This window comes from Scyliorhinus torazame, chromosome 16 (genome assembly GCF_047496885.1).
Source record: "Scyliorhinus torazame isolate Kashiwa2021f chromosome 16, sScyTor2.1, whole genome shotgun sequence".
NCBI classification, from domain to species: Eukaryota; Metazoa; Chordata; class Chondrichthyes; order Carcharhiniformes; family Scyliorhinidae; genus Scyliorhinus; species Scyliorhinus torazame.
The window spans coordinates 191,536,345-191,563,654 of record NC_092722.1 but is presented as its reverse complement, the minus strand read 5'-3'; the positions used below and the strand labels follow the sequence as shown (position 1 = coordinate 191,563,654).

The following is a 27,310-nucleotide window of genomic DNA, read 5'->3' as shown; positions in this document are numbered from 1 at the left end:
ACCCCCAACTCTTGCCCAAATATGAAGGTCCTCAGTCACCTTGCCCACATCTGGCTCCAGAGGCACTTTAAAGCTTCTGGCGTCCGAGTGACCATTTTTAAACTGTTTGATGGGGACAGTGTAGAGGGAGCTGTACTCTGTATCTAACCCCGTGCTGTACCTGTCCTGGGAGTGTTTGATGGGGACAGTGTAGAGGGAGCTTTACCCTGTATCTAACCCCGTGCAGTACCTGTCCTGGGAGTGTTTGATGGGGACAGTGTAGAGGGAGCTTTACCCTGTATCTAACCCCGTGCTGTACCAGTCCTGGGAGTGTTTGATGGGGACAGTGTGGAGGGAGCTTTACTCTGTATCTAACCCCGTGCTGTACCTGTCCTGGGAGTGTTTGATGGGGACAGTGTAGAGGGAGCTTTACTCTGTATCTAACCCCGTGCTGTACCAGTCCTGGGAGTGTTTGATGGGGACAGTGTAGAAGGAGCTTTACTCTGTATCTAACCCCGTGCTGTACCTGTCCTGGGAGAGTTTGATGGGGTCAGTGTGGAGGGAGCTTTACTCTGTATCTAACCCCGTGCTGTACCTGCCCTGGGAGTGTTTGATGGGGACAGTGTAGGGGGAGCTTTACTCTGTATCTAACCCCGTGCTGTACCTGTCCTGGGGGTGTTGGATGGGGACAGTGGAAGGGGACCTCATCCAGTTTAAAGGACGCTTTCCGTTTTGCGCCTTCCCTCTCCCTCTTTCCCTGTCCCTGACATGTGCAGAAGCTGTCTGACCTTCTCCAGTGTTGATGAAGGATCATTGAACTGAACTATTAACTCTGTTTCTCTTTCCACAGCTGCTGCCTGCCCATCTGAATATGTCAAGTATTTTTTGTTTGTATTTCATCTGTATTTTGCTTTTATGCATTAGGCACTTGAATGATCGCATGTATTCATCAGGCAAACTGATATTTTGAGTATTGTTAAAAAATTACATACAAAATCCATTGGTTCCAGCTTTAACCAATAACCGACATTTCTAAAGTACCTTCAATGTAAGCGAGGAAGGAGGGATTGGATACCTGCTTTATGAGGTAGAGTTTGGAAAATCTGCTTCCTCTTTGTCTGGGTCGGAATAATGGTGTGAGCTGCCATGGTGCACAGATCCACAGAAATCCCAATGGAATCCACACGAGGACAGTCTGCTCCAAGCACACGGGGAGGTCAGGGTCCGACCGGTTCACGTACGAATCATTCTAAACAAGAAGAGAAGACACGCCACCATCAGCCCCAGAATTACAACACTGTCTTACCGGGACACTTTAAGATCAGGTCACACCGAGTCTACAACTTAGTAACAAGGCCATTCAGCCCCACAGGTCCATGCTGGTCTTTATGCCACACGAACTTCTGGGGGCTTGTTGTGCGAAAATTGGGATAGCTGTACCACAGGCTAGTCAAGCAACACCTTGACACAGTCATACTCACAGAATCATACCTTACGGATACCACCGTCACCAGCTCCATCCCTGGGTATGTCCTAGCGGGACAGACCTACCAGAGGTGGTGGCAGTATGACGGTAGACAACACTGACTCGAGATCCCAGGAAGTCTCACAACATCAGGTCAAAGATGAGCGTGGAAACCTCCTACTGATTACCACCTACTCCCCCCACCCCCCATCTCCACCCCACTGCCCACCAATAAATGCTGCCACCCACATCCCACAAAATATTTCTTTTTGAAAAGGCTCAGGGTGCTCGAATTGAGCTGAGACCGGCAGATTTATATTAGGTGGAGTGTGTCAAAGAATGTGGAGCTAAGGCGATTCAATGGAGTTGAGATTAGCCAGGGTCTAATTCAATGATGCGGCAGGATTGAGGGGCTGAATGGACACATCTGCTCCAGATGTTCCCAAGTTTCTGTACAAGAAGTCCAGGTGGATTTGAGGATTACAGAAAAAGGTGTTGTTGACATAATATCCGTACTATATTTAACAAGTGATATACACTCACAAAGGAAAAGTACAGAGCTGGTAAATTATTGCATTATTTATCTGCTCCGTTGACCACTGGGCGGGCAGAACAGGCCCTTTACTCTCCGCCATCTTAACCTGTGGCGTACCTCGAAGATTCTCCTGCCCCAACAACTCCCTTCTTCTCCACCCACTCCTAACTTGTGGATCCACCCACCAGCCACACCAGAGGAGATACACCTTCTCCTGGCATTCCTACATCTCTTTCCACCCAAATATGCCACCCCTCAGACGGGGAAAGGACCGAAAAATTCCACCTTGAGCGGGAGCTACCAAATGTGCGACCGCTCACTCCATGGCCGCCACTGGAAGTCCTGACTGCTACATTTTAATGACTTGTGTGTTAAGGCAGTGAGTAATTGAAGCACACACATGTCACAAACATCCCACGTATTATTCCTGGAGTGCCTACTGATCGCAGCCAAGGTGGTGGCCAGGTTGCTAGAACTGTTTGGTTTATTGGAGGGGGAAAGTCAGCCAATCTTTGCGTTGCCAGGACTCAGGGTGAAGAGGGTTTCAGAGTCAGTTGCTGTCCCTCCTTCAATCCAACGGCCAGCCAACGCCTCAATGTGGTTGTGGTAAACCACTGTATTGCATTGTGTTGTGTAGTTACAGCCTGGGCTTGTCCCGGCTGGCTCCGCCTGTGCCTCCTCCCCTCGGGCTCATGTATAAAGGTGGCAAGTCTCCGCCTCCGACCCAGTTCGGGACCAGAGGCCAGGAGGCTTGCTGTTTAGTGTATTAAAGCCTCAGTTGCGTTCATCGCTCGTCGTAAGTTTATTGATGGCATATCAGTGGTGCGATCAGAGCTTGAGTAATTTTCCTGAACCTGTATTGCAAACCCGGTCTCAGGGAAAGAGTGGTGTGTAGCAGAGTAACACCACTGGCTGGCATAATGTCACATGTTACGCGGTGACATCATCGGAGGGTTTCACGGGCTGTTGTGGAGTTCACCGTTGTACCCAGTTTGTGCTGCGTCTTGTGAACAAACCCCTTGCTCCGTGTTACACAAACCCGAGGTGCGTCACCTCTGACTCTCTCTTTGCGGCCTACAACAAAGGACATAAAGCGACACAGTGCAATTGGCCAAGTTAAAACGACAATTCGATGGCGGTTGAAGAACTGATTCCAAAGAAGCCCAAGGAGGTGCTCATTCTGCCAAGTTCAGTGTGAAAATACATCTGTATCAACAATCACAAGCTGAAGTTTGCTCTGATGCTGTCATTGTTACTCACCCTGATAGTTTGAGGGAGGGAGAGATAAAAGTCAAGCATGGGCGAACCTACTTCACTGCGTTAATGACCAGTTAATCTCTATTGACAGTCAAGTTCTCAATGACTCATGGACTGAGCAGAAAATGTCAAGAGATTCCGATGCTTTATCAAAGCACAGTGGTTGATTCAAGATAATAATAATAATCTTTATTATTGTCACAAGTAGGCTTACATTAACACTGCAATGAAGTTACTGTGATACTAGTCGCCACATTCCGGCGCCTGTTCGGGTACACTGAGGGGGAATTCAGAATGGCCAATTCAAGGGCAGCACGGTAGCATTGTGGATAGCACAATTGCTTCACAGCTCCAGGGTCCCAGGTTCGATTCCCGGCTTGGGTCACTGTCTGTGCGGAGTCTGCACATTCTCCCCGTGTGTGCGTGGGTTTCCTCCGGGTTCTCCGGTTTCCTCCCACAGTCCAAAGATGTGCAGGTTAGGTGGATTGGCCATGCTAAATTGCCCTTAGTGTCCAAAATTGCCCTGAGTGTTGGGTGGGGTTACTGGGTTATGGGGATAGGGTGGAGGTGTGGACCTTGGGTAGGGTGCTCTTTCCAAGAGCCGCAGCAGACTCGATGGGCCGAATGGCCTCCTTCTGCACTGTAAATTCTATGAAACCTAACAAGCACGTCTTTCGGGACTTGTGGGAAGAAACCGGAGCACCCGGAGGAAACCCACGCAGACACGGGGAGAACGTGCAGACTCCGCACAGACAGTGACCCAAGCCGGGAATCGAACCCACGGGTCACAGCAGCAGGGCTAACCACTGTGCTACCGTGTCTGCGTGGGTTTCCTCGGGGTGCTCCGGTTTCCTCCCACAGTCCAAAGATGTGCAGGTTAGGTGGATTGGCCATGATCAATATCTGGGATTATAGGGATAAGGTGGGAAAGTGGGCCTAGGTACAGTGCTCTTTCAGAGGGTCGGTACACACTTGCTGGGCCTCCGCCTGCACTGTAGGAATTCTATGGACCCCTAACTTAACTGAGACAAAGTGGAAATGTACATTTCCTTTCAAAGAGTGGGGTGGGGGGGGGGGGGGGGGGTTCATTTCCATACCTCCCAGTCAGAAATGTCACCAAGGGAGAAATGATATTTTATTCTGGCTGAAAGGACTCAGCTGGTCAAAGGTGCATTAGGGCAGCGACTGTCTCTTTAAGATACAATTACCATTTTCAGCTAGGCCATCAGGTGCTGGTGTTGAGAGGAAGGATAGTCTAAAGACAATCATGAGAATTTCATTCCCTTTATCATCCCAGCCTCCCAGTAAGCTGAAGCTGAACACAAATTGAAGGTCGCCAACAGCACCATCCCAGAGCTGCAGTCGGTAGTATACTGTCGGACAGCAGAGGCAGCCTGCAATTGGCCGAATATCCCGCCAGATATTCGGGAACAGCTGGAAAGTTTTGACCAATGGCTTTGCTCCATTCACACCGTCACGACATCCCAAGGTGCTTGGCTACCAAATTACCGTTCCGAAGGGCAGTCGCTGTTGTGCTGTAAGGCAACAATTTGCACACAGCAAGATCCCAACAACAGCAACGTGACCATGATCAGATAATCTGATTCTTGATGTGGTGGCTGAGGAATAAATAATGGGCCAGGACACCAAAGAGACGTCCTCTGCTGTTTTGCCAAATTATGCTATGGGATTTCTTTACACCCACAGGGCAGACAAGGCCCCGGCTTTAACATCTCACCTGGGAGGTGGCGTCGTGCTCCGTCAGTATCTCACAAGGTGCAAAGAACAAATTACAGGTACCGTGATAGCAAAGGCTTCAGAGAGGATACAGTGACAGTTCTCTTAGAGTGTATGCAAATAGAAAGACCTGAGATCTCGGAGCTTATCTTTGATCGTTCATCCGTGCAGATAGAGGGCGACGCAGGCTAGGAAGGAAAAAGTTCAGAACACTCACTTTTCTCAACCCTTGCCTACAGAACAGCAGTGATCACATTCCAACCAAGATTGTGAAGTGTTTTGGGGCATTCTTTCCTCTCCTCCTGTCATAGTCAACATGCTACCCCAACCTCTTGGAAGCACAGGAACCATTACTCTCATGGACTGATGGATTACCTCACAGCCATGGCACAGTTTCACCCCGGCACGGTAGCACAGTGGTTAGCACGGTTGCTTCACAGAGCCAGGGTCCCGGGTTCAAGTCCCAGATTGGGTCACTGTCTGCGCGGCGTCTGCACGTTCTCCCCGTGTCTGCGTGGGTTTCCTCCCACAAGTCCCGAAAGACGTGCTTGTTAGGTGAATTGGACATTCTGAATTCTCCCTCTGTGTACCCGAACAGGCGCCGGAATGTGGCGACGAGGGGATTTTCACAGTCACTTCATTACAGTGTTAATGTAACCCTACTTGTGACACTAATGAAGATTATTATTATTATAAATACAGCGCAAAGGCAGAACTCACCCAAAACGTAGAGCCGCAGTACTCGTCCAGTACTGACGACATGACTCGTTCCCTCAACAGTCCGCTCGGAATGAATACTTCGCAAGTGTGGCGCTCCAAAAAAGTGACTCAACATCAAAAACAAGAGCAACCCGGGTCGTGACTCAGCAAAAGTAAGACTGAGCAGTGGGTGGGGAGGGGGCAATGAAGAAGACAACGACAGTAAACTTCCAATTTGAGTAACGTTGCAGACTGCCCGGTCACCAGCGTCTAATCGTATCCAAAGCCACCTTGTTAATATTTATTTGCAGCCTTTTTAATCTTAAACACCTTATTTTCCATTTTGTGGGGAGAGGAGAATTGGGCGGAATCCAGAGAAGATTTACATTTCACCTTGTCTCCCAATACTCAGCAACGAAATGGCACAAATCGCTTTTTTATACCGTGAAGCGGGCTGTCGATGGACTTTGTGGGTTCATGTTACGTTAGATTGGTTTTGCCTGTCGTTCAGTGCCTATCCCAGCAATAACGAACACAGCAATCTATGGTTAATTATTATAAAGTGTTATCTGTTTCCTCATGGAGCCAGTTCCTCTGTTGTAATCGACCATGCTATGTACTTTCAACTGGACTTTAAAACCGCGACGCTTAGAGTTGCAACATTTGACTGGATATGGCCAGGCGAACTTTCTAGCCCAATTCACATCTTTCACTGAATTAACAAATGGGAGGAGGTGACGTTTGGGAGCACTGTGCGGAGTGTTGGATGGAGTTAGGTGGAGACAGGTGGGAGGCTTGTGTGACGCAGGCCGAGGTATTTGGGCCAGGTCGGCTACTCTATCATCTCTCAACCCGATGGCAGAACGGAAGAAAGTAAAACAGTAAGATCAGCTATACTGAAAAATAAAACAATTGGAAAATAAAGAAGAAAATGTGGTTCAGAAGCATATTGTTCATTCTCATTTTGCCTCCTGCATTTCGCTGTCAGACAAGGGGTGTTCAAACCACATAACTAACTCCCAACCTCTGACGAACACTAATATGTCCGGGCAAATCACAAATAGGTTGTGAAACTCCTCATCGACTGGGTTTGCCCTATGTTCAAGGGTGAACCTGGAGATTAATTTGTCCCATTAGCAGATATATTTGAATTCAACTCAATGACAATGTCATTGAGAAAATGTTAGAGTCCAATATAAAGGATGCAATAGCAGAGCATTTAGAAATACATAATATAATCAAGCAGACTCATCATGACTTGGGGAAATCATGCCGAACAAAATTATTAGAATTCTTTGAGGTGGTAACGAGCAGGATAGATAAAGGAGAACAAGTAGATGTAATAAGCATAGGTTTCCAAAAAGCATTCAATAGGGACCACATAAAAGGCTACTTAATAAGATATGAGCCCATAGTGTTAGGGATAGAAAGGATATTTTCAGGCTAGCAACCTGTAACTGGTGGAGTGCCACAGGGATCAGTGCTGAGGCCACAATTATTGACAATATATATTCATGATTTGGACGAGGGAACTGAATGTACCATTGCCAAGTTTGCAGGTGACACAAAAAAAGGCGGGAAGGCAAGTGGTGAAAATTACACAAGAGGGATACAGACAGGTTGGGTGAGTGGGCAAAAACTTGGCAAATGGAATATAATGTAGGAAAATGTGAAGTTGTGCACTTTAGTAGGAAGAATAAAGGGGCTGAATATTATTTAATGGAGAGAGACTGCAGAAAGCTGCAGCACAGAGGGATCTGGGGGTCCTCTTGCATAAATCGCAAAAGCTAGCATGCAAATCCAGCAGCTAATTGGGAAGGCATATGGAATGTTGGCGTTTATTTCAAAGAGAATGGAGTATAACAAGCGGGAAGTCTTGTCAAAACTATACAAGCGCTAGTTAGAGCACACCTGGAATACAGTGAACAGTTTTGGGCCCCTTATCTAAAGAGATTTACTGACATTAAAGGCAGTCCAGAGAGGGTTAACTAGGTTCCAGGGTATGGAAGGATTTTCTTATCAGAAGAGGTAGAGTAGGTTGGGGACAGCATGGTGGCACAGTGGTTAACACTGTTGCCTCACATAGCCAGGGACCTAGGTTCAATTCCAGCCTTGGGTGACACACAAGAACACAAGAAGCAGGAGCAGGAGTAGGCCACCAGACCCCTCAAGTCTGCCCAGCCACGCAATACGGTCAAGGCTGATCTGTGCCGGCCTCGTCTCCTTTTCTGTGCCATTTCCCCATAGCCCCTCTATTCCTCGATCTAACAAATATTCATCCACCTCCACTTTAAATACTTCCAATGATCCAGCCTCCACCACCCTCCGGGGCAGAGAATTCCACTGTGTACCAGAGTTCTTACATTATAAATAATGTATTAATGAGAAAAATGAGATCTTTACATATTCAAGCAGATGAGAAATAGGCAGAAATTCATCAAGTGGTATTAGCGGTGCGTTGTAGAAAGGCGGTTTTGCGGGTAGCGTATGAGGTTCCAGTAGGGACTCATTTAGGTATAAGGAAAACTCAAGCAAAAAATACAAAACATTTTTATTGGCCTGGACTGCATAAAGCTGGTTTAGCTCAGTGGGCTAGATAGCTGGGTCGTGATGCAGAACAAGGCAGCAGCGCGGGTTCAATTCCCGTGCCAGCTGAGAATTCTGAATTCTCCCTCTGTGTACCTGAACAGGCGCCGGAATGTGGCGACTAGGGGCTTTTCACAGTAACTTCATTGCAGTGTTAATGTGAGCTTACTTGTGACAATAACGGTTGTTTATTTATTTTTTATTAAAGATGTAGTTGTATTTTGCTATACATGTCAAATATGTCTGGTAATAGGGAAACCGCAAGCGGCTTATTTATGTTTATTTATTTATTTTAAAAAGATAAATACATTTAGCGTAACCAATGATTTTTTTCAAGGGGCGATTTAGCATGGTCAATCCACCTACCCTGCACATCTTTGGGTTGTGAGGGTGAGACACGGGGAGTCATGGAGAAGATAGCTGGTGATCCAGAGAGGTGGAGGTCATGAGTGAGGCCTCTGCCCTGAGAGGGGCAGAGAACGAGAGAGGACTCCGAAGGCCCTGGTGCAGGTGTTCTCTGGTTGGGGTGAGTTCTCTTGAGTGCAAGCTTGGAAGATGCGGTCACTGTCAATGGACAGCCTTCCAGTTCCCACTGCATCAGCTCACTGAAGAATTTGGCAGCTGTGACCCACCAGATCCCTTGACATAGATATGTCACGAGACTGGGGTAATGAAATTTGACTACTGTTCATCCTCGATCTTGACATCCACCTACATTCAGCGGGTATGTAAGCTTCATCCTCTGGATCCGGAGGGGGCCCTGCTGTACCTTGCTCATCAGGATAATGCACCTCCCTTTGCCAAGCCTGATGCTGACATGATACTCTTCTCCGCCTTTCCTCTTGCCTCCATGCAATGATGCAGGCTACATTATGTGCACCATTCATCTTCCACCAAGAAAGCACAACAGCGCCTATACTTCCTCAGGAAACTAAGGAAATTCGGCATGTCCACATTAACCCTTACCAACTTTTACAGATGCACTATAGAAAGCATCCTTCCCTAGATCTTCTCAAGAGTGGAAACTTGCAATCTTTCATAGAATCATAGAATTTACAGTGCAGAAGGAGGCAATTCGGCCCATCGAGTCTGCACCGGCCCTTGGAAAGAGCACTCTAATTAAGCTCACACCTCCACCCTATCCCTGTAACCCCACCTAACCTTATTTTTGGACACTAAGGGCAATTTAACATGGTCAATCCACCTAACCTGCACATCTTTGGACTGTGGGAGGAAATCGGAGCACCCGGAGGAAACCCACGCAGATACAGGGAGAACGTGCAGACTCCGCACAGACAGTGACCCAAGCCAGGAATCAAACTTGGGACCCTGAAGCTGTGCAGAAACTATGCTAACCACTGTGCTACTGTGCTGCCTGGTAGGGAGACAGAGTTTTAATGAGATTGGATAACTCATTGTGGATACTGACATCTGGTGGATTTCAGAGAAATCCGCACCATCTAATTGATTAATTGATTTGATTTGATTTAATGTCACATGTACCGAAGTACAGTGAAAAGTATTTTTCTGCGGCCAAGGGACGTACACAGCACGTACATAGTAAACAAAAAAGAATAATCAACAGAGTACATTGATGAATGGTACATCGACAGGGAATAGATCAGTCCGGGGGAGAGTCGTTGAGGAGTCTGGTAGCTGTGGGGGAGAAGCTGTTCCTATGTCTGGATATGTAGGTCTTAAGACTTCTGTACCTTCTGCCTGATGGAAGGGTCTGGAAGAAGACAATGCCTGGGTGGGAGGGGTCTCTGACAATGCTGTCTGCCTTCCTGAGGCAGCGGGAGGTGTAGACAGAATCAATGTGAGGGTGGCAAGCTTGTCTTGATCTGTCTTGATTGCATCTGCCAATTATTGTGCAGTGTGGAGTAGTCAGCCAGAATTTGACTGCTAATTCACATGTTGATTCCGAATGTTAGAGCATAAAAGAGATATTGCAAATTGTCTTACTTTTCTGACTATTGCGATGTCTCCAGGGGCTGGGGATTGTGATAGGTGAGGTGGAGTTCCCCCAGTTCAATAACTCACAGTGGTCCAGATATAATATAACGGTGAATGTTTATTTGCAGATCTTCAGACCCTCACCAAAACAGAAAAAAGGAAATAAATATCTAGCTCTTCCTTGAGCCTGACTACACACAGTAAATCCTTCACTCTTCATCATGGCAACCTCCTCTCGTTCACCAAGTGGGCATCTCATTTAGCAGGACTCGGTACTCTGCTAAGATAGTCTGATAAGGCTGCACAGCTGGGCCAGTGTAGCCTGGGCAAGTTGATCTTTTAGGGCTACACAAATTCCTCAACTCTTGTCCAGAACCTCAAGGATATTATGAGGGAAATGCCACCCTCCCTGCCCACAGCACCTGCTGACACCACACTATATATAGTAATATTTATTTTGTTTGTTCAAAACCCAGCTTGTAGCTATATTCTCTTATTGAGAACGATCTCAAACTTTATCCACTTTAAACAAAAGATACTGGTCCCTAATCGTATCATCCCAAAATGAGGGATCTGGCCCAGGATTATCACAATCATGATAGGAGGCCAGCGGACCCATCATGTCTGTGCCGCCTCAGATCTACTGATTTAGTTCCACTTCCCCTTCTTTTCTGCAGAGCAATGCAAGCTTTTCTCTTCAGATAATTATCCAATTTCCTTTTGGAATTCCTGATTGAATCTGCCTCCACCACACTCTCGACAGTGAACTTCCAGATCCAAACCACCAACTGCGCGAAAAGTTTTTTCCTCATGTGGCCTTTGGTTCTTTTGTCAATCAGCTCAAATCTCAGTCCTTCTGCCAATGTGTACCGTCTCTCCCTGTCAGCTCTCTCCAGACCCCGCGTGATTTTGAACACTTTTAGCAAATCTCCTCTCAACCTTCTCTCCTCTGCTTTGCTAATCTAGCCACGCAACTGGCGTTTCTCATCCCTGGTACCATTCCCCTAAATCATTTCTTACCCTTTCCAATGCCTTCCCAAAGTGAAATGCCCAAAATTGGATACAATACTCCAGTTGAGACTGAACCAGTGTCTTATTTAGATTCATAACTTCTTTCCTTTTGTACCCTATGCCTCTCGAAAGTTCAGTATCCTGTCCGTACCTCTGAACTGTTTTCTCAACCTCTGCCCCTGCACCCTCTTCTCAATTGTATCCTTTCTATTCGTAATTTTTCCTACCAAAATGTATCATTTTGCATTTCTCTGTGTTAAATTTCATCCGCCCATTCCACCAGCCCATCTGTGTACTCTTGAAGTCTAGCCTAATCTTCCTCACAGTTCGCAATATTCCCCGGTTTGTGTCATCAGCAAATCCACCTACCCTGCACATCTTTGGGTTGTGGGGGTGAGGCCCACGCAGACACGGGGAAAATGTGCAAACTCCACACGGACAGTGACCTGGGGCCAGGTTTGAACCCGGGTCCTCGGCGCTGTGATGCAGCAGTGCTAATTTATTGGTTAATTCAATTGCGTTGCGACTCCGAGTCAAGGAGGGCTGGAATTGACCGCGCCCGAGACCAGGGTGTCGGAACATTATGATGAAGCCGATATCCCCACTTATCTTTTGGAGTGCGTGTTGCACTGTGAGGAGATTGTGTTAAACCTTTACAAAAAACATTGATTCGGCCCAAGCTGGAGTATTGTGTTCGATTCTGCGCACCACACTTTCGGTCGGACGTCACGGTTTATGAGAGGGCGCAGAAAAGATTCACCAAAATGGTTCCAGAGGCGAAGGACTTCAATTCTATGGGGAGACTGTAGAAGCTGGGGTTGTCCATCTTGGAACAAAGAAGCATGAGGAGATTTAATGAAGGATTTAAAACCATGAATGGTTTTGATAGAACAAATAAGTTTCCAGTGGCAGACGGGTCGTTAATCAGAGAGGACAGATTTAAGGTGATTGGGGAGAAAACAGAGACGACACGAGGAAACATTTTCTTACAATGAGTTGTATTCCTATCTGCTATTCGGATATTACACCTGGTCCCCTTTTGGTCCCCTTATCGAAGGAAAGATATGCTGGCATTGGAGGCAGTCCAGAGAAGGTTCACTAGGTTGATCCGGGTATGGGGGGATTTCCTTATGAGGGGAGGTTGAGTAGGTTGGGCCTGTACCCATTGGAGTTGAGAAGAATGAGAGGCGGCCTTATTGAGACATATCGGATTCTCAGGGGACTTGGCAGGGTTGATACTGAATGTTTCCCTTTGTGGGAAAGTCGAGGATCAGAGGGCCTAATCTTAGAGTAAAGGGCCATCCATTTTAAGACAGAGATGAGGAGGAATTTCTTCTCTCAGTGGGTAGTGAATTTGTGGAATTCTTTACTACAGAGGGCTGTAGAGGCTGGGTCGCTAAGTATGTTCAAGGCCGACACGAGCAGATTTCTAATCAGGGTAAAGGAATCAAGGGTTATGGGGATAAGGCGGGAAAGTGGAGTTGAGGATTATCAGATCAGGTCAGTCATGATCTCATTGAATGGCGGAGCAGACTCAATGGGCCGAATGGCCTGCTTCTGTTCCTACTGATGTCCTGTTTGCTAGAGCAGTTGGGGAGGGTTTAAACTAAAATGCCAGAGGGATGGGAACCTACACAAGGAGTCAGAGAAAGAGGGAGCAAGGACAAAAGCAAAAGGTAGAAAAGTGAATAAGAAAAGTGATAGGTGGAGAAACCAGGGACAAAATTCAAACAGGGCAGCAGAAAAAATATTGGGAACAAGACAAGCATTGTGAAAAAGACAAACTTAAAGGCTCTGTGCCTTAATGCACAGAGCATTTGCAATAAAGTGGATGAGCTAATCGCGCAGATAGATATAAATGGGTCTGATATAATTGGGATTACGGAGACATGGCTGCAGGGTGCACAGGGATGGGAACTGAATGTCCCAGGGTTCTCAGTATTTAGGAAGGACAGGCATAAAAGAAAGGGTGGTGGTGTGGCACTGCTGGTTAAAGAGGAAATTAACACAATAGGGAGAAAGGATATTAGCTCTGACAATGTGGAATCTGAGAAATATCAAGGAACAAAAAATATTAGTAGGTGTCATATACAGACCCCCAAACTGCAGTGGTGAGGTTGGGAATGGCATTAAACAAGAAATTAGTGATGCATGTAATAAGGGAATATCGGTGATCATGGGTGATTTTAATCTTCACATAGATTGGGCAAATCAAATTAGCCACAATGCCGCAGAGGAGGAATTCCTGGAGTGTATACGGAATGGTTTTCTTGACCAATATGTGGAGGAACCAATTAGAGAGCAGGCCATCTTAGACTGGGTACTGTGTAATGAGAAGGGAATCATTGCCAATCTGGCTGTACGAGACCCCTTGGGGATGAGCGACCATAACATGATAGAATTTTTTATCAAGATGGAGAGTAAAGTAGTTGATTCGAACACTAGGGTGCTGAATCTTAATAAAGGGAACTATGAGGTGTGAGTTGGCCTTGATAGATTGGGGAGAGTTACTTAAAGGGGTGACAGTGGATAGACATTAGCAAACATTCAAGGAACGCACGGAGGAACTACAGCAACTGTTCATTCCTGTCTAGCACAAAAGCAAAGGGGTAAGAGGGCCAATCCATGGCTTACAAAGGAAATTAGAAATAGTATCCGATCCAAGGAAGAAGCATACAGATTGGCCAAGAAAAATAATAGGTCTGAGGATTGGGAGCAGTTTAGAATTCAGCAAAGGACAAAGGGATTGATTAAGAAGGGGAAAGTACAGTACGAATGGAAGCTTGCAGGGAACATAAAGACTGACACTAAGAGTTTCTACAGATATGTGGCGAGAAAGAGATTGGTAAAGAGAAATGTAGGCCCACTACAGACAGAAACAGGGGAATGCATAATAAGGGACAAAGAAATGGCTGAGCAATTAAATACATACTTTGGTTCTGTCTTCACAAATGAGGACACAAATCAGATCCCAGAAATGTTGGAGAATGAAAGGTTTAGTGAGGGAAGAACTGAGGGAGATCAACATTAGGAGAGAAATGGTGCTGGGAAAACTGATGGGATTGAAGGCGGATAAGTCCCCAGGGCCTGAGAATCTGCATCCCAGAGTGCTTAAGGATGTGGCTCTGGAAATAGTGGATGCATTGGTGGTCATCTTCCAGGATTCTATAGACTCTGGAACTGCCCCTGCAGATTGGAGAGTAGCTCACGTCACTCCTATATTCAAAGAGGGAGGTAGAGAGAAAGCAGGGAATTATAGACCAGTAAGCCTAACATCGGTAGTGAGGAAAATGCTTAAATCCATTATCAAGGCCTTTATAGCGGAACATTTAGAAAGCAGTGGCAGGATCAGTCAGAGTCAGCATGGATTTATGAATGGAAAATCATGCTTGACAAATCAGTTGGAATTCTTTGAAGAGGTAACCAGTACAGTCGACAAGGGGGAGCCAGTCAATGTGGTATATTTGGACTTTCAGAAGGCGTTTGACAAAGCCCTGCATAAGAGATTATTGTGCAAAATTAAAGCGCATGGGATTGGGGGAAATGTATTGAGGTGGATAGAAAACTGGTTGGCAGAGAGGAAACAAAGAGTAGGGATTAATGGGTCCTTTTCAAATTGGCAGGCAGTAACCAGTGGGGTACCACAGGGATCGGTGCTGGGACCCCAACTATTCACAATATATATTAATGATTTGGATGAGAGAACAAAATGTAACATCTCAAAGTTTGCAGATGATACCAAATTAGGTGGGAGGGTGAATTGTGACGAGGATGCAGGGATCCTACAGCGAGATCCGGACAGGTTGGGCGAGTGGGCAAATCAATGGCAGATGCAGTATAATTTGGATATAGTGTGAGGTTATTCATTTTGGAAGCAAAAACAGGAAGGCAGATTACTACCTGAATGGTTGTAAATTGGGAGAGGGGAGTGTGCAGCGGGACCTGGGTGTCCTTGTGCACCAATCGCTGAAGGTAAGCATGCAGGTGCAGCAGGCAGTAAAGAAGGCTAATGGTATGTTGGCCTTCATTGAGAGATTTCAAGTATAGAAGCAGGGATGTGTTGCTCCAATCGTACAGTGCCTTGGTGAGGCCACACCTGGAGTATTGTGGGCAGTTTTGGTCTCCTTCTCTGAGGAAGGATGTTCTTGCTCTCGAGGGAGTGCAGCGAAGGTTTACCCGACTGATTCCAGGGATGGCGGGACTGTTATATGAGGAGATTGACTAGGTTGGCATTGTTCTCGCTGGATTCTGAAGAATGAGGGGGGATCTCATAGAGACTTATAAAATTCTAACAGGACTAGACAGGGTAGGTGCAGGGAAGATGTTACCAATGGTGGGTGTGTCCAGAACCAGGGGTCACAGCCTGAGGATTCAGGGTAAACCATTTCGGACAGAGATAAGGAGATACTTCTTCACACAAAGAGTGGTGAGCCTGTGGAATTCATTACCACAGGAAGTAGTTGATGCTAAAACTTTGAATATATTCAAGAGGCGGCTGGATATAGCACTTGGGGAGAATGGGATCAAAGGCTATGGGGAGAAAGCAGGATTAGGCGATTGAGTTGGATGATCAGCCATGATTGTGATGAATGGCGGAGCAGGCTCAAAGGGCCAAAATGCCTCTCCTCTCCTATCTTCTATGTATCTATGTACATCTTATGGTCTTACATCCAAAATGTAGCAGCCAATACTGACATTAAGCAGTATTTTCCATTTTACCCACTCGCTCTATTGCGACTGAGTGTTGTTCTCTGCAATTTACTGGTCCTCCTCCATCTGTAGGTGGAACAACCAATTATGGAGGGGCAGCCTGCGTTGTCAGGAACCGGCAACATCTAATCACTGATCTTAATAAAAGTCTTGCAAAGTCATGCCATTCTCTTTTGGAGTGAGTCACAATCGAGATCTAGTGTTCATACAATCACACTGCCTGGGCAGAAAAACAAAATCTTTAGGATGGGTGTTTGTTTCTTTACTTGCTTCAATTTTTGTAAGCTATGGTAATGGTTAATTAATAACAAGGAAACAGGGACTGGCTCCCCGATGGCTCAGTGAGTTTATCATTCAGGAGCAGAGTGAAACAACGCAAGAAAGCTCCAGATTTGTTTTACGTTGAGTTTCCTGGGCTGAGCTGCAACAGCGGTAGAAATGTTACAGCTGAAGATAGTCACACGGGTTTGAGAGAGGAAATTGTTCAAGGTTTGCGACGCCTGCCCGTAGCAATCTGGGCTGGGAAGTACAGGATGTGTAGATGCCACATTGATGTCCAATGTGGGCCAGCATTCAACATCTAGGTCCACATTGGTAAAGATTGGCCACTTGAGTCAGATAGCAGATGGTGGCCATGGAATTGTACCCATGAGGGGCCAAACATTGAGGGGGCAGGGGGAGAGAAGAACAATGGTTGTGAAGAAAGGAACCAGAGCATTGAGTTCGCAATTTTTAATGGTTATAAAAGCAAGCTATGAGCACTGGCCGTCGATCACAGTCCTGATAGCGAAGCTTCTTCTTCACATGACGAGACGCTGTAAATCAGGATTCTGGTTGCTCTGAAAACTAAGTCAATCACTTAAAAATCATACAAAAATGACATTAAAAAAGGTTCCTCGGCCACAGGGCTTCTGCTTTAACGAGTTCTGTTCAACCCAAACCTCTTGCTTGTTCCTCTCCCGGTTAGTAGACAAGTCATAATTGTTAAACTGTACAAACCCGTACTCAATCAGGTAGATGCTTCAGTGTATCTTCCGTACAGCAGTATTTATTCCCTGTTTTTTTTTTTTTAGTTGTAAGATTCTCGGCATTTATACAGAGTCCTTGGCAACAGAGATCATTGTTCTTAACCTGCAGATGTCCGCCACTTTCACACTGTACTCTGGCGCAGAGAGAGACACGCCCATGGAAACAGAGGAGTTTCTAATGAGAAAAGGAGAAGCACAGACATATCATCCCACCGCAGTTCAGTTAGAATATTATTTTCCCATCAGACCATGCTCCAGTCCGCCAAGTTAACATGTCCTTGTGTACTGGCCTTTTCTGTAGTACTTTAATACAACTGATGTTCCCGGTGGAGGGGGCAGTATATTGAGATGGATTAAAAAACTGGTTGGTAGATAGGAAACAAAGAGTAGAAATAAATGGGTCTTTTTCCAAAAGGCAGGTAGTCACCAGGGGGGTACAGCAGGGATCGGTGCTAGGACCCTGGCTATTCACAATATATATGAGTGATTTAGATGAGGGAACTAAATGTAGTATTTCCAAATTTGCAGATAATACAAAGCTGGGTGGGAGGGTGAGCTGTGAGGAGGGTGCAGAGATGCTTCAATGTGATTTGGACAAGTTGAGAGAGTGCAAATGCATGGCAGATGCAGTATAATGTCGATAAGTGTGAGATTATCCAATTTGGTAGCAAAAGCAGGAAGGCAGATTATTATTTGAATGGGAAGAGAGGGAAATGTGCAACGAGACCTGGGTGTCCTTGTGCACCAGTCGCTCAAAGTAAACATGCAGGTACAGCATACGGTGAAGGAGGCAAATGGTATGAAATGAAATGAAAATCGCTTATTGTCACAAGTAGGCTTCAAATGAAGTTACTGTGAAAAGCCCCTAGTCGCCACATTCCGGCGCCTGTTCAGGGAGGCTGGTACGGGGATTGAACCGTGCTGTTGGCCTGCCTTGGTCTGCTTTAAAAGCCAGCGATTTAGCCCAGTGTGCTAAACCAGCCCCTTCATGTTGGCCTTCATAGCGAGAGGATTCGAGTACAGGAGCAGGGATGTCTTGGTGAAGCCACACCTGGAATAGCGTGTGCACTTTTGGTCTCCTTATCTGAGGAAAGATGTTCTTGCTCCAGAGGGAGTGCAGCGAAGGTTTACCAGACTGATTGCTGGGATGGCGGGACTGTCATATGAGGAAAGATTGAGTTGGTTACGATTATATTCGCTGAAGTTTAAAAGAATGAGGGGGAAGGGATCTCATGGAAGCCTCCAAAATTCAAACAGGACTAGACAGTGTAGATGCAGGAAGGATGTTCCCGATGGCGGGCGAGTTCAGAAGCAGGGGCCACAGTCTGAGGATACGGGGTAAACCATTTAGCTGAGATGCGGAGAACTTTCTTCAGCCAGATAGCGGAGAACCTGCGGAATTCACTACCACAGAAAGAAGTCGAGGCCAAAACACTGTATGCTTTCAAGAAGAAGTTAGATCTATCTCTTGAGGCTAAAGGGATGAAAGTATATGGGGGGGAAATTGGGAACAGGTTACGGAATTGGATGGTCAGCCATGATCATAATGAATGGTGGAGACAGGCCGAATGGCCTATTCCAGCTCCTAATTTCTATGTTTGGCATCTTCAGAGAGCAGTTAAGAGTCAACAACGTTATTTAAGTCTGGAGTCACATGTAGGCCAGACGGGGTAAGGACGGCAGATTTCCTTCCCTAAAGGGCATTAGTGAACCAGATTTTTTTTTGAGGCAATCCGATAATCTAATGGTCACCATCACTGTGACTTGCTTTTAATGAGGGCAGCACGGTAGCACAGGGTTAGCACTGTGGCTTCACAGCGCCAGGGTCCCAGGTTCGATTCCCCGCTGGGTCACTGTCTGTGAGGAGTCTGCATGTTCTCCCCGTATGTGCGTGGGTTTCCTCCAGGTGCTCCGGTTTCCTCCCACAGTCCAAAGATGTGCGGGTTAGGTGGATTGGCCATGAAAAATTGCCCTTAGTGACCAAAAAGGTTAGGAGTTATTGGGTTACGGGGATGGGGTGGAAGTGAGGGCTTAAGTGGGTCGGTGCAGACTCGATGGGCCGAATGGCCTCCTTCTGCACTGTATGTTCTATGTTTCTAATTCCAGATTTATTGATTAACTGAAATTAATTCCTCCAGCTGTCATCATGGGATTTGAACCCTACTCCCGGAGTATTATCCTGGGCCGCTGGACGAATCCAGTGACATCACCATTACACTTTCAAGTGTCAGTTGAAAGGAATACAGGACCGGCATGTTCCTGTGAGGAAGAAAGATAAATACGGCAATTTTCGGGAACCTTGGATGACGAGTGATATTGTAGGCCTCGTCAAAAAGAAAAAGGAGGCATTTGTCAGGGCTAAAAGGCTGGGAACAGACGAAGCCTGCGTGGAATATAAGGAAAGTAGGAAGGAACTTAAGCAAGGAGTCAGGAGGGCTAGAAGGGGTCACGAAAAGTCATTGGCAAATAGGGTTAAGGAAAATCCCAAGGCTTTTTACACGTACATAAAAAGCAAGAGGGTAGCCAGGGAAAGGGTTGGCCCACTGAAGGATAGGCAAGGGAATCTATGTGTGGAGCCAGAGGAAATGGGCGAGGTACTAAATGAATACTTTGCATCAGTATTCACCAAAGAGAAGGAATTGGTAGATGTTGAGTCTGGAGAAGGGGGTGTAGATAGCCTGGGTCACATTGTGATCCAAAAAGACGAGGTGTTGGGTGTCTTAAAAAATATTAAGGTAGATAAGTCCCCAGGGCCTGATGGGATCTACCCCAGAATACTGAAGGAGGCTGGAGAGGAAATTGCTGAGGCCTTGACAGAAATCTTTGGATCCTCGCTGTCTTCAGGGGATGTCCCGGAGGACTGGAGAATAGCCAATGTTGTTCCTCTGTTTAAGAAGGGTAGCAAGGATAATCCCGGGAACTACAGGCCAGTGAGCCTTACTTCAGTGGTAGGGAAATTACTGGGGAGAATTCTTCGAGACAGGATCTACTCCCATTTGGAAGCAAATGGACGTATTAGTGAGAGGCAGCACGGTTTTGTGAAGGGGAGGTCGTGTCTCACTAACTTGATAGAGTTTTTCGAGGAGGTCACTAAGATGATTGATGCAGGTAGGGCAGTAGATGTTGTCTATATGGACTTCAGTAAGGCCTTTGACAAGGTCCCTCATGGTAGACTAGTACAAAAGGTGAAGTCACACGGGATCAGGGGTGAGCTGGCAAGGTGGATACAGAACTGGCTAGGCCATAGAAGGCAGAGAGTAGCAATGGAGGGATGCTTTTCTAATTGGAGGGCTGTGACCAGTGGTGTTCCACAGGGATCAGTGCTGGGACCTTTGCTCTTTGTAGTATATATAAATGATTTGGAGGAAAATGTAACTGGTCTGATTAGTAAGTTTGCAGACGACACAAAGGTTGGTGGAATTGCGGATAGCGATGAGGACTGTCGGAGGATACAGCAGGATTTAGATTGTCTGGAGACTTGGGCGGAGAGATGGCAGATGGAGTTTAATCCGGACAAATGTGAGGTAATGCATTTTGGAAGGTCTAATGCAGGTAGGGAATATACAGTGAATGGTAGAACCCTCAAGAGTATTGAAAGTCAAAGAGATCTAGGAGTACAGGTCCACAGGTCATTGAAAGGGGCAACACAGGTGGAGAAGGTAGTCAAGAAGGCATACGGCATGCTTGCCTTCATTGGCCGGGGCATTGAGTATAAGAATTGGCAAGTCATGTTCCAGCTGTATAGAACCTTAGTTAGGCCACACTTGGAGTATAGTGTTCAATTCTGGTCGCCACACTACCAGAAGGATGTGGAGGCTTTAGAGAGGGTGCAGAAGAGATTTACCAGAATGTTGCCTGGTATGGAGGGCATTAGCTATGAGGAGCGATTGAATAAACTCGGTTTGTTCTCAATGGAACTGTTATAACCTGCCTACTGACGATTGGCTGGGGACTAATGATTATCCCACAATCCTATGGGAGTATGAACTTCCCCAATGAGGGGGGCGGAGAAACTCCTACTATAAATAAGCTGGCCAGTCCAGGAACCAGGAGGAAGGAGAAGGTAGCAAGGGAAGTTACTGCTACTGCTATGTATATATTGTTATAGTAAATAAACTTTATTATTTTGTATCCTTAAAACTCGTGCTGGATTCTTCGGGGCCTTTACAAAACTGGCGACGAAGGTAAAAGTGAATAGCTGTCTACACTGCTGAAGCCACCTCCCTGGATTTTTGTTGGATACAGGTTCGAAGTTGTTTTCTATTATACCATGCCTCTGTACGGACGTTTGGATGTTTTTGATGCTGCGCTGGAAAGCTGGAACCAGTACACGCAACGGATGCGTTACTATTTCCGGGCAAACAATATCACTGAAAACGAGCGCCAGGTGGTCATATTGCTCACCGCCTGCGGGCCGCATACGTTTGGGGTGATTAGGAGCCTTACGTACCCAGCTGCGCCGGACACCAAAACGTTTGACGAACTTGTGAATCTAGTGGGGCAACACTTTAACCCAACCCCGTCCACGATAGTCCAGCGTTACCGGTTTAATACCGCTGAGACGACCCCTGGAGAATCCCTTGCCGATTTTTTATCCAGGCTACGCGGGATTGCGGAATACTGTGACTATGGTGAGACCTTGTCAGAAATGTTACGCGACCGTTTGGTTTGCGGTATTAACAATGCGGCCACCCAGAGAAAGTTGTTAGCGGAGCCAACATTGACTTTTCAACAGGCAATACAAATAGTCTTGTCCCGAGAGAGCGCAGAGCGAGGAGTACAGGAGCTACAGGGAATGGAAGTGCATGCCTTGGGGCGAAACCCTTTCCGCCCAAAAACGTCCCCCCGCACTCCTGCGGTACCTTGGGCGAGGCAACGACCAGACCGACGCCAGTGGCCATCGGACATTCCTCCCCGAAGGGAGCCTTCTCCAGAGCCAATGGATGAGGAGCCATGTCCGTGTCAGACTTGTAGGCGCCGACCCCGTCGCGGACGGCGGTCCTGGGGACGCCAGAGGCGCCGTCGTTCCGACCGAAACTGGGACCAGCCCAGGGGCCGTAACTGGGACCAGCCCAGAGGCCGTACCTTCCATGTGGATGAACCTGCGGCGACCACTCCTGAGGACGTGGAGACGGAGGACGACTGCCTGCAGCTGCATTGTGTGGCAGCTCCCCGTGTGGCCCCCATTAAGGTGACAGTACGGGTCAATGGCCACCCGCTGGAGATGGAGTTGGATACTGGCGCAGCGGTCTCCGTGATCGCCCAGAGGACATTCGACCGCATCAAGCAGGGTATACAGACCCTTACACTAACTGACTCACAGGCCAGGTTGGTCACCTACACGGGGGAACCACTGGACATTGCAGGAACTACAATGACCCCTGTTGTCTATGGACGCCAGGAGGGGCGTTTCCCACTTATCGTAGTGCGTGGCCATGGGCCCAGCCTGTTGGGTCGGGACTGGTTGCGCCATTTGCGGTTGCAATGGTTGCAATCTGTACGCGCAGATCGAGAAGGAGGGCCTGGCAGTGGTTTTCGCGGTGAAACGCTTCCACCAGTATGTGTACGGCCGCCATTTCACTATCGTGACTGATCATAAGCCCCTGCTGGGACTCTTCAGAGAGGATAAGCCGATACCGCCCATTGCTTCTGCACGGATCCAGCGCTGGGCTTTGTTGCTTGCTGCATATGAGTATTCTCTGGAGCACAAACCAGGTACGCAGATAGCAAATGCCGACGCACTGAGCCGATTGCCTTTATCGACCGGCCCCATGTCGACCCCCACGACCGGTGAGGTGGTCGCAACCCTAAATTTTATGGACACCTTGCCTGTCACGGCATCACAGATCCGTGAGTGGACCCAGACGGAGCCAGTCCTGTCAAAGGTTCGGCACATAGTCCTGTATGGTGGGCAGCATAGACAGCTCCCAGGCGAGTTACGGGCATTTTCCTCCAAGCTGTCAGAGTTCAGCGTGGAAGACGGCATCCTCTTGTGGGGGACGCGTGTGGTTGTCCCGGAAAAAGGCCAGGAGCTGATATTATCAGTCTTGCAAAATGGGCATCCGGGCGTGACCAAGATGAAAATGTTGGCCCGGAGTTATGTCTGGTGGCCAGGCCTCGACACCGACATTGAGAAGGTGGCCCAAAACTGCTCCATTTGCCAGGAGCATCAGAAGCTTCCGCCGGCCGCGCCCCTACATCACTGGGAATGGCCAGGGCGGCCTTGGGCACGCTTACATGCAGATTTCGCAGGCCCTTTTCAGGGATCCATGTTCCTTCTACTAATTGACACCCAGTCCAAATGGCTGGAGGTGCATAAGATGCAGGGGACAACGTCCTGCGCAACAATTGAAAAAATGCGTTTATCATTTAGCACGCATGGCCTCCCCGAGGTGCTGGTCACGGATAATGGCACTCCATTCACGAGTGAGGAGTTTGCTAGGTTTACAAAGATGAACGGCATCCGCCATATCCGCACTGCCCCTTACCACCCGGCTTCAAATGGGTTGGCAGAGCGTGCAGTGCAAACATTCAAAAGAGGCCTAAAGAAGCAGTCTTCCGGATCAATGGACACGAGACTGGCTCGGTTTTTGTTTACGTACAGGACCACCCCCCATACAGTGACTGGGGTAGCTCCCGCAGAACTCCTAATGGCCGGAGACTTCGCACCCGCCTTAGTATGGTCTTCCCGGACATTGGCGCAAAAGTACGCCGCACACAAGAACGGCAGGGACCGGGATTGTCTCAGCATCGTCCGATTCGGCAGTTTGCGCCCGGTGACCCAGTATTCGTGCGGAATTTTGCTGGTGGTGCCCAATGGGTTCCTGGGGTAATCTTTCGCCAAACGGGCCCTATATCGTACCAAGTGCAAGCCTAGGGACATCTCCAGCGAAAACATGTAGACCACGTCCGGTCCAGAAGATCATCCCCGCAAAAGATTCCCCGCCCCCGGAGCTCAGTTCAACAGCGGCAAAGACCAGAAACCAGGGAAGGTAGTCCTCCAAATCTTCCACTGGTGCCTCACTCGAAGCCTGCGCAGGTCATGACGGGACCGAATGGGGACAGAGACGCTGACATGACGGAGGCAGCAGACTCTGACTCCGAGATGGAGACACAGGATGAATCAGAGGGGGAATCCTCGGGTCCACAGGCCGTGGATGTACAACCGCGCCGTTCATCACGGAAGCGCCGGTCTCCGTCTCGTTACACGCCGCCTGATCCAGCGCCGCGTGCAAATGGCGTCTGGCATGCGGCCAAACGAGTTCGACGCCTCCCTTCGCCAGGGCCTACGGTGGATTCCTTGGACTTTGGGGGGGAGGGATGTTATAACCTGCCTACTGACGATTGGCTGGGGACTAATGATTATCCCACAATCCTATGGGAGTATGAACTTCCCCAATGAGGGGGGCGGAGAAACTCCTACTATAAATAAGCTGGCCAGTCCAGGAACCAGGAGGAAGGAGAAGGTAGCAAGGGAAGTTACTGCTACTGCTATGTATATATTGTTATAGTAAATAAACTTTATTATTTTGTATCCTTAAAACTCGTGCTGGATTCTTCGGGGCCCTTACAAAAGGAACGAAGGAGGTTGAGGGGCGACCTGATAGAGGTATACAAAATTATGAGGGGCATAGACAGAGTGGATAGTCAGAGGCTTTTCCCCAGGGTAGAGGGGTCAATTACTAGGGGGCATAGGTTTAAGGTGAGAGGGGCAAGGTTTAGAGTAGATGTACGAGGCAAGTTTTTTACGCAGAGGGTAGTGGGTGCCTGGAACTCGCTACCGGAGGAGGTAGTGGAAGCAGGGACGATAGGGACATTTAAGGGGCATCTTGACAAATATATGAATAGGATGGGAATAGAAGGATACGGTCCCAGGAAGTGTAGAAGATTGTAGTTTAGTCGGGCAGCATGGTCGGCATGGGCTTGGAGGGCCGAAGGGCCTGTTCCTGTGCTGTACATTTCTTTGTTCTTTGTTGTTGTTGTATCCCTGTCTAAGTTTTGGCATCTAAACTGAGCTCTCACTCAGAAAGTTAAAAACCAGTAGACTTCATTGTAGGGCCTTGTGGTCAGTGGTTGCTTGAGCTTTTAGCACAGTCGAAAGTGAATAGCCTCATAATGGCAGTCAAGCTTAATCAAAGTCCACAAGGAAATGAGGGTGTATTAATTAACAGGGTGGCACGGTGGCATAGTGGTTAGCACTGTTGCTTCACAGCGCCAGGGTCCCAGGTTCGATTCCCGGCTTGGGTCACTGTCGGTGCGGAGTCTGCACTTTCTCCCCGTGTCTACGTGGGTTTCCTCCGGGTACTCCGGTTTCCTCCCACAAGTCCCGAAAGGTGTGGTTAGGTGAATTGGACATTTTGAATTCTCCCTCTGTGTACCCGAACAGGCGCCGGAATGTGGCGACTAGGGGCTTTTCACAGTAACTTCATTGCAGTGTTAATGTGAGCCTACTTGTGACAATAATAAAGATTATTATTACTTGTCATTTAATGTAATACTGAAGTCTAGTTACATAAGAACAATACTATTACCAGTCAATACATTAAAATTTATTATGTTCCATGACATCTTTGTCAAATTTCTTCTTAGCTCTCACCTATCCCAGACCTTCTATTTTGCTCCACCTGCCCCACCCCCTTAAACAGTATAAAATCCATCACATTTCTCCCTCTCTTTAACTCTGACCAAGTCTTACGGACTCGAAAATTAACACTGTTTCTCTCTCCACAGAATCTGCCAGACCTGCTGAGTCTTTCCAGCATTTTCTGCTCTTATTTAATTTTTTAAAATAAATTTAAGACTACCCAATTCTTTTTTTCAATTCAGGGGCAATTTAGCGTGGCCAATCCATCTACCCTGCACATCTTTGGGTTATGGATGTGAGACCCACGCAAACACGGGGAGAATGTGCAAACTCCAGACGGACAGTGACCCGGGGCCGTGATCGAACCCGGTCCTCAGCGTTGTGAGGTAGCAGTGCTAACCACTCTGTTCTTATTTCAGTATATATTATTGTTTAAAACAACCACCGAAGCCTAATTCATTCGGGGTGTATTGCTCCAGAACTAATATCTTTTTATTACAGCTACAGCTGCAGGAAAGGGTTCACCAAGAACTGAGCAAAAACTAATTACGAAACAAGCTCCACTAATCATTTGTAACCCCTTGATGGAGATAAGGTCCCCAGATCCCCTCAAGTCATTCATTCTATTTGACCTACCTAAATTTCATTGAAGAGTCTCGAGAGGATCGGGCAGAGCAGTGAAACTCCTGGGCTCCGGAACCTTCCAGAATCCGCTGCACATTTCTCTCTGTTATTCCACCCCCTGAACAGCAGACAAAAAGAAAAGGCAACTTTTTGCTGAAAAGAAAGAAACTTGCATGTCTGTGGGACCGGTCATGATCTCAGTCCCAAAGCGCTTCTCAGCCAATGAAGTACTTGTGAAGTATAGTTATTGCTGTGACGTAGGAAATGTGGGAGGGAATTTGCTCACAGTAAGCTCCCAGATACAGCAATATGATAATGATCAGATAATCTGCTTTGGCGATTTTGATTGGGAGATAAATATTGGCCAGGACACCAGAGAGAACTCCTCTGCTTTTCTTTGTAATAGTGCCATAGGATCTTTAACATACATCTGAGAGAGCAGATAAGACCTTGATTTAACACCTCATGCGCACTCCGACTGTACACTCCCACTATGCAGCATTCTCTTAGTACTGCACTGGGAGTGTAAGCCTAGATTGCGTGCTCAAATGTCTGGAGTGACACTTGAACTCATGACCTCCTGACTCGGAAGAAGGAATGAAACCAGCTGATTCATGGTTGTTACTACCGATTACAAATCTCAATTATGCAGGCTATCTTTGGGACACAAGAAAACTTACATTATCTACCACATCCGAGAGGTCACTTTGTTGGTGAATGAAAAGCGGTGGAATAATCAAGTGACCAGGTTATGGTTTTACAAGAAACAGCAATATCATCAGCACAGAACTGAAGACAACTAAAGTGTCGCACAAAGGGTTAACACAAGATATGGGCTCATGGATTGAGAATAATATTTTATCATGTATAGAGGAGAAACGAAAGAGAAAATGCTGGAAAGTCTCAGCAGGTCTGGCAGCAATCTGTAGGGAGAGAAAAGAGCTAATATTTTGAGTCCAGGTGAATCTTTGTCAAAGCTGAGCTTCAGATTCCAGCATCCGCGGTAATTTGCTTCGACAACATGTACAGAGGGTTGGTTAACAGATAGGAAGCAGAGAGTTCGGGATAAACTGGATATATTCATGTTAGCAGGCTGTAACTCGTGGGGATGTCGCAAGGATCAGTGCTCGGGCCTCAGC

General features: G+C 47.2%; 2 protein-coding genes across 7 annotated transcripts in view; both read right to left on the bottom strand.

Annotated features, from left to right (window-relative positions):
* Positions 1-6,116, bottom strand: part of abcc2 (ATP-binding cassette, sub-family C (CFTR/MRP), member 2) — a 154,603-nt gene extending 148,487 nt beyond the window's left edge. Inside the window, 2 exon segments of the mRNA XM_072479697.1 lie at positions 1,055-1,228; positions 5,694-6,116. Of these exon segments, the coding sequence (XP_072335798.1) occupies positions 1,055-1,228; positions 5,694-5,735 (216 nt within the window). The 5' untranslated portion in view covers positions 5,736-6,116.
* Positions 6,117-16,652: 10,536 nt separating this feature from the next.
* Positions 16,653-27,310, bottom strand: part of cutc (cutC copper transporter homolog (E. coli)) — a 41,693-nt gene continuing 31,035 nt past the window's right edge. For all 6 annotated transcript variants that reach the window (XM_072479692.1, XM_072479696.1, XM_072479691.1 and 3 more), the window contains 2 exons: positions 26,184-26,289; positions 16,653-17,138 (listed from right to left, as the gene is read on the bottom strand). In XM_072479692.1, coding sequence (XP_072335793.1) covers positions 17,027-17,138; positions 26,184-26,289 — 218 coding nt within the window. In that variant the 3' untranslated portion in view covers positions 16,653-17,026. The remainder of the gene's footprint in view (positions 17,139-26,183; positions 26,290-27,310) is intronic.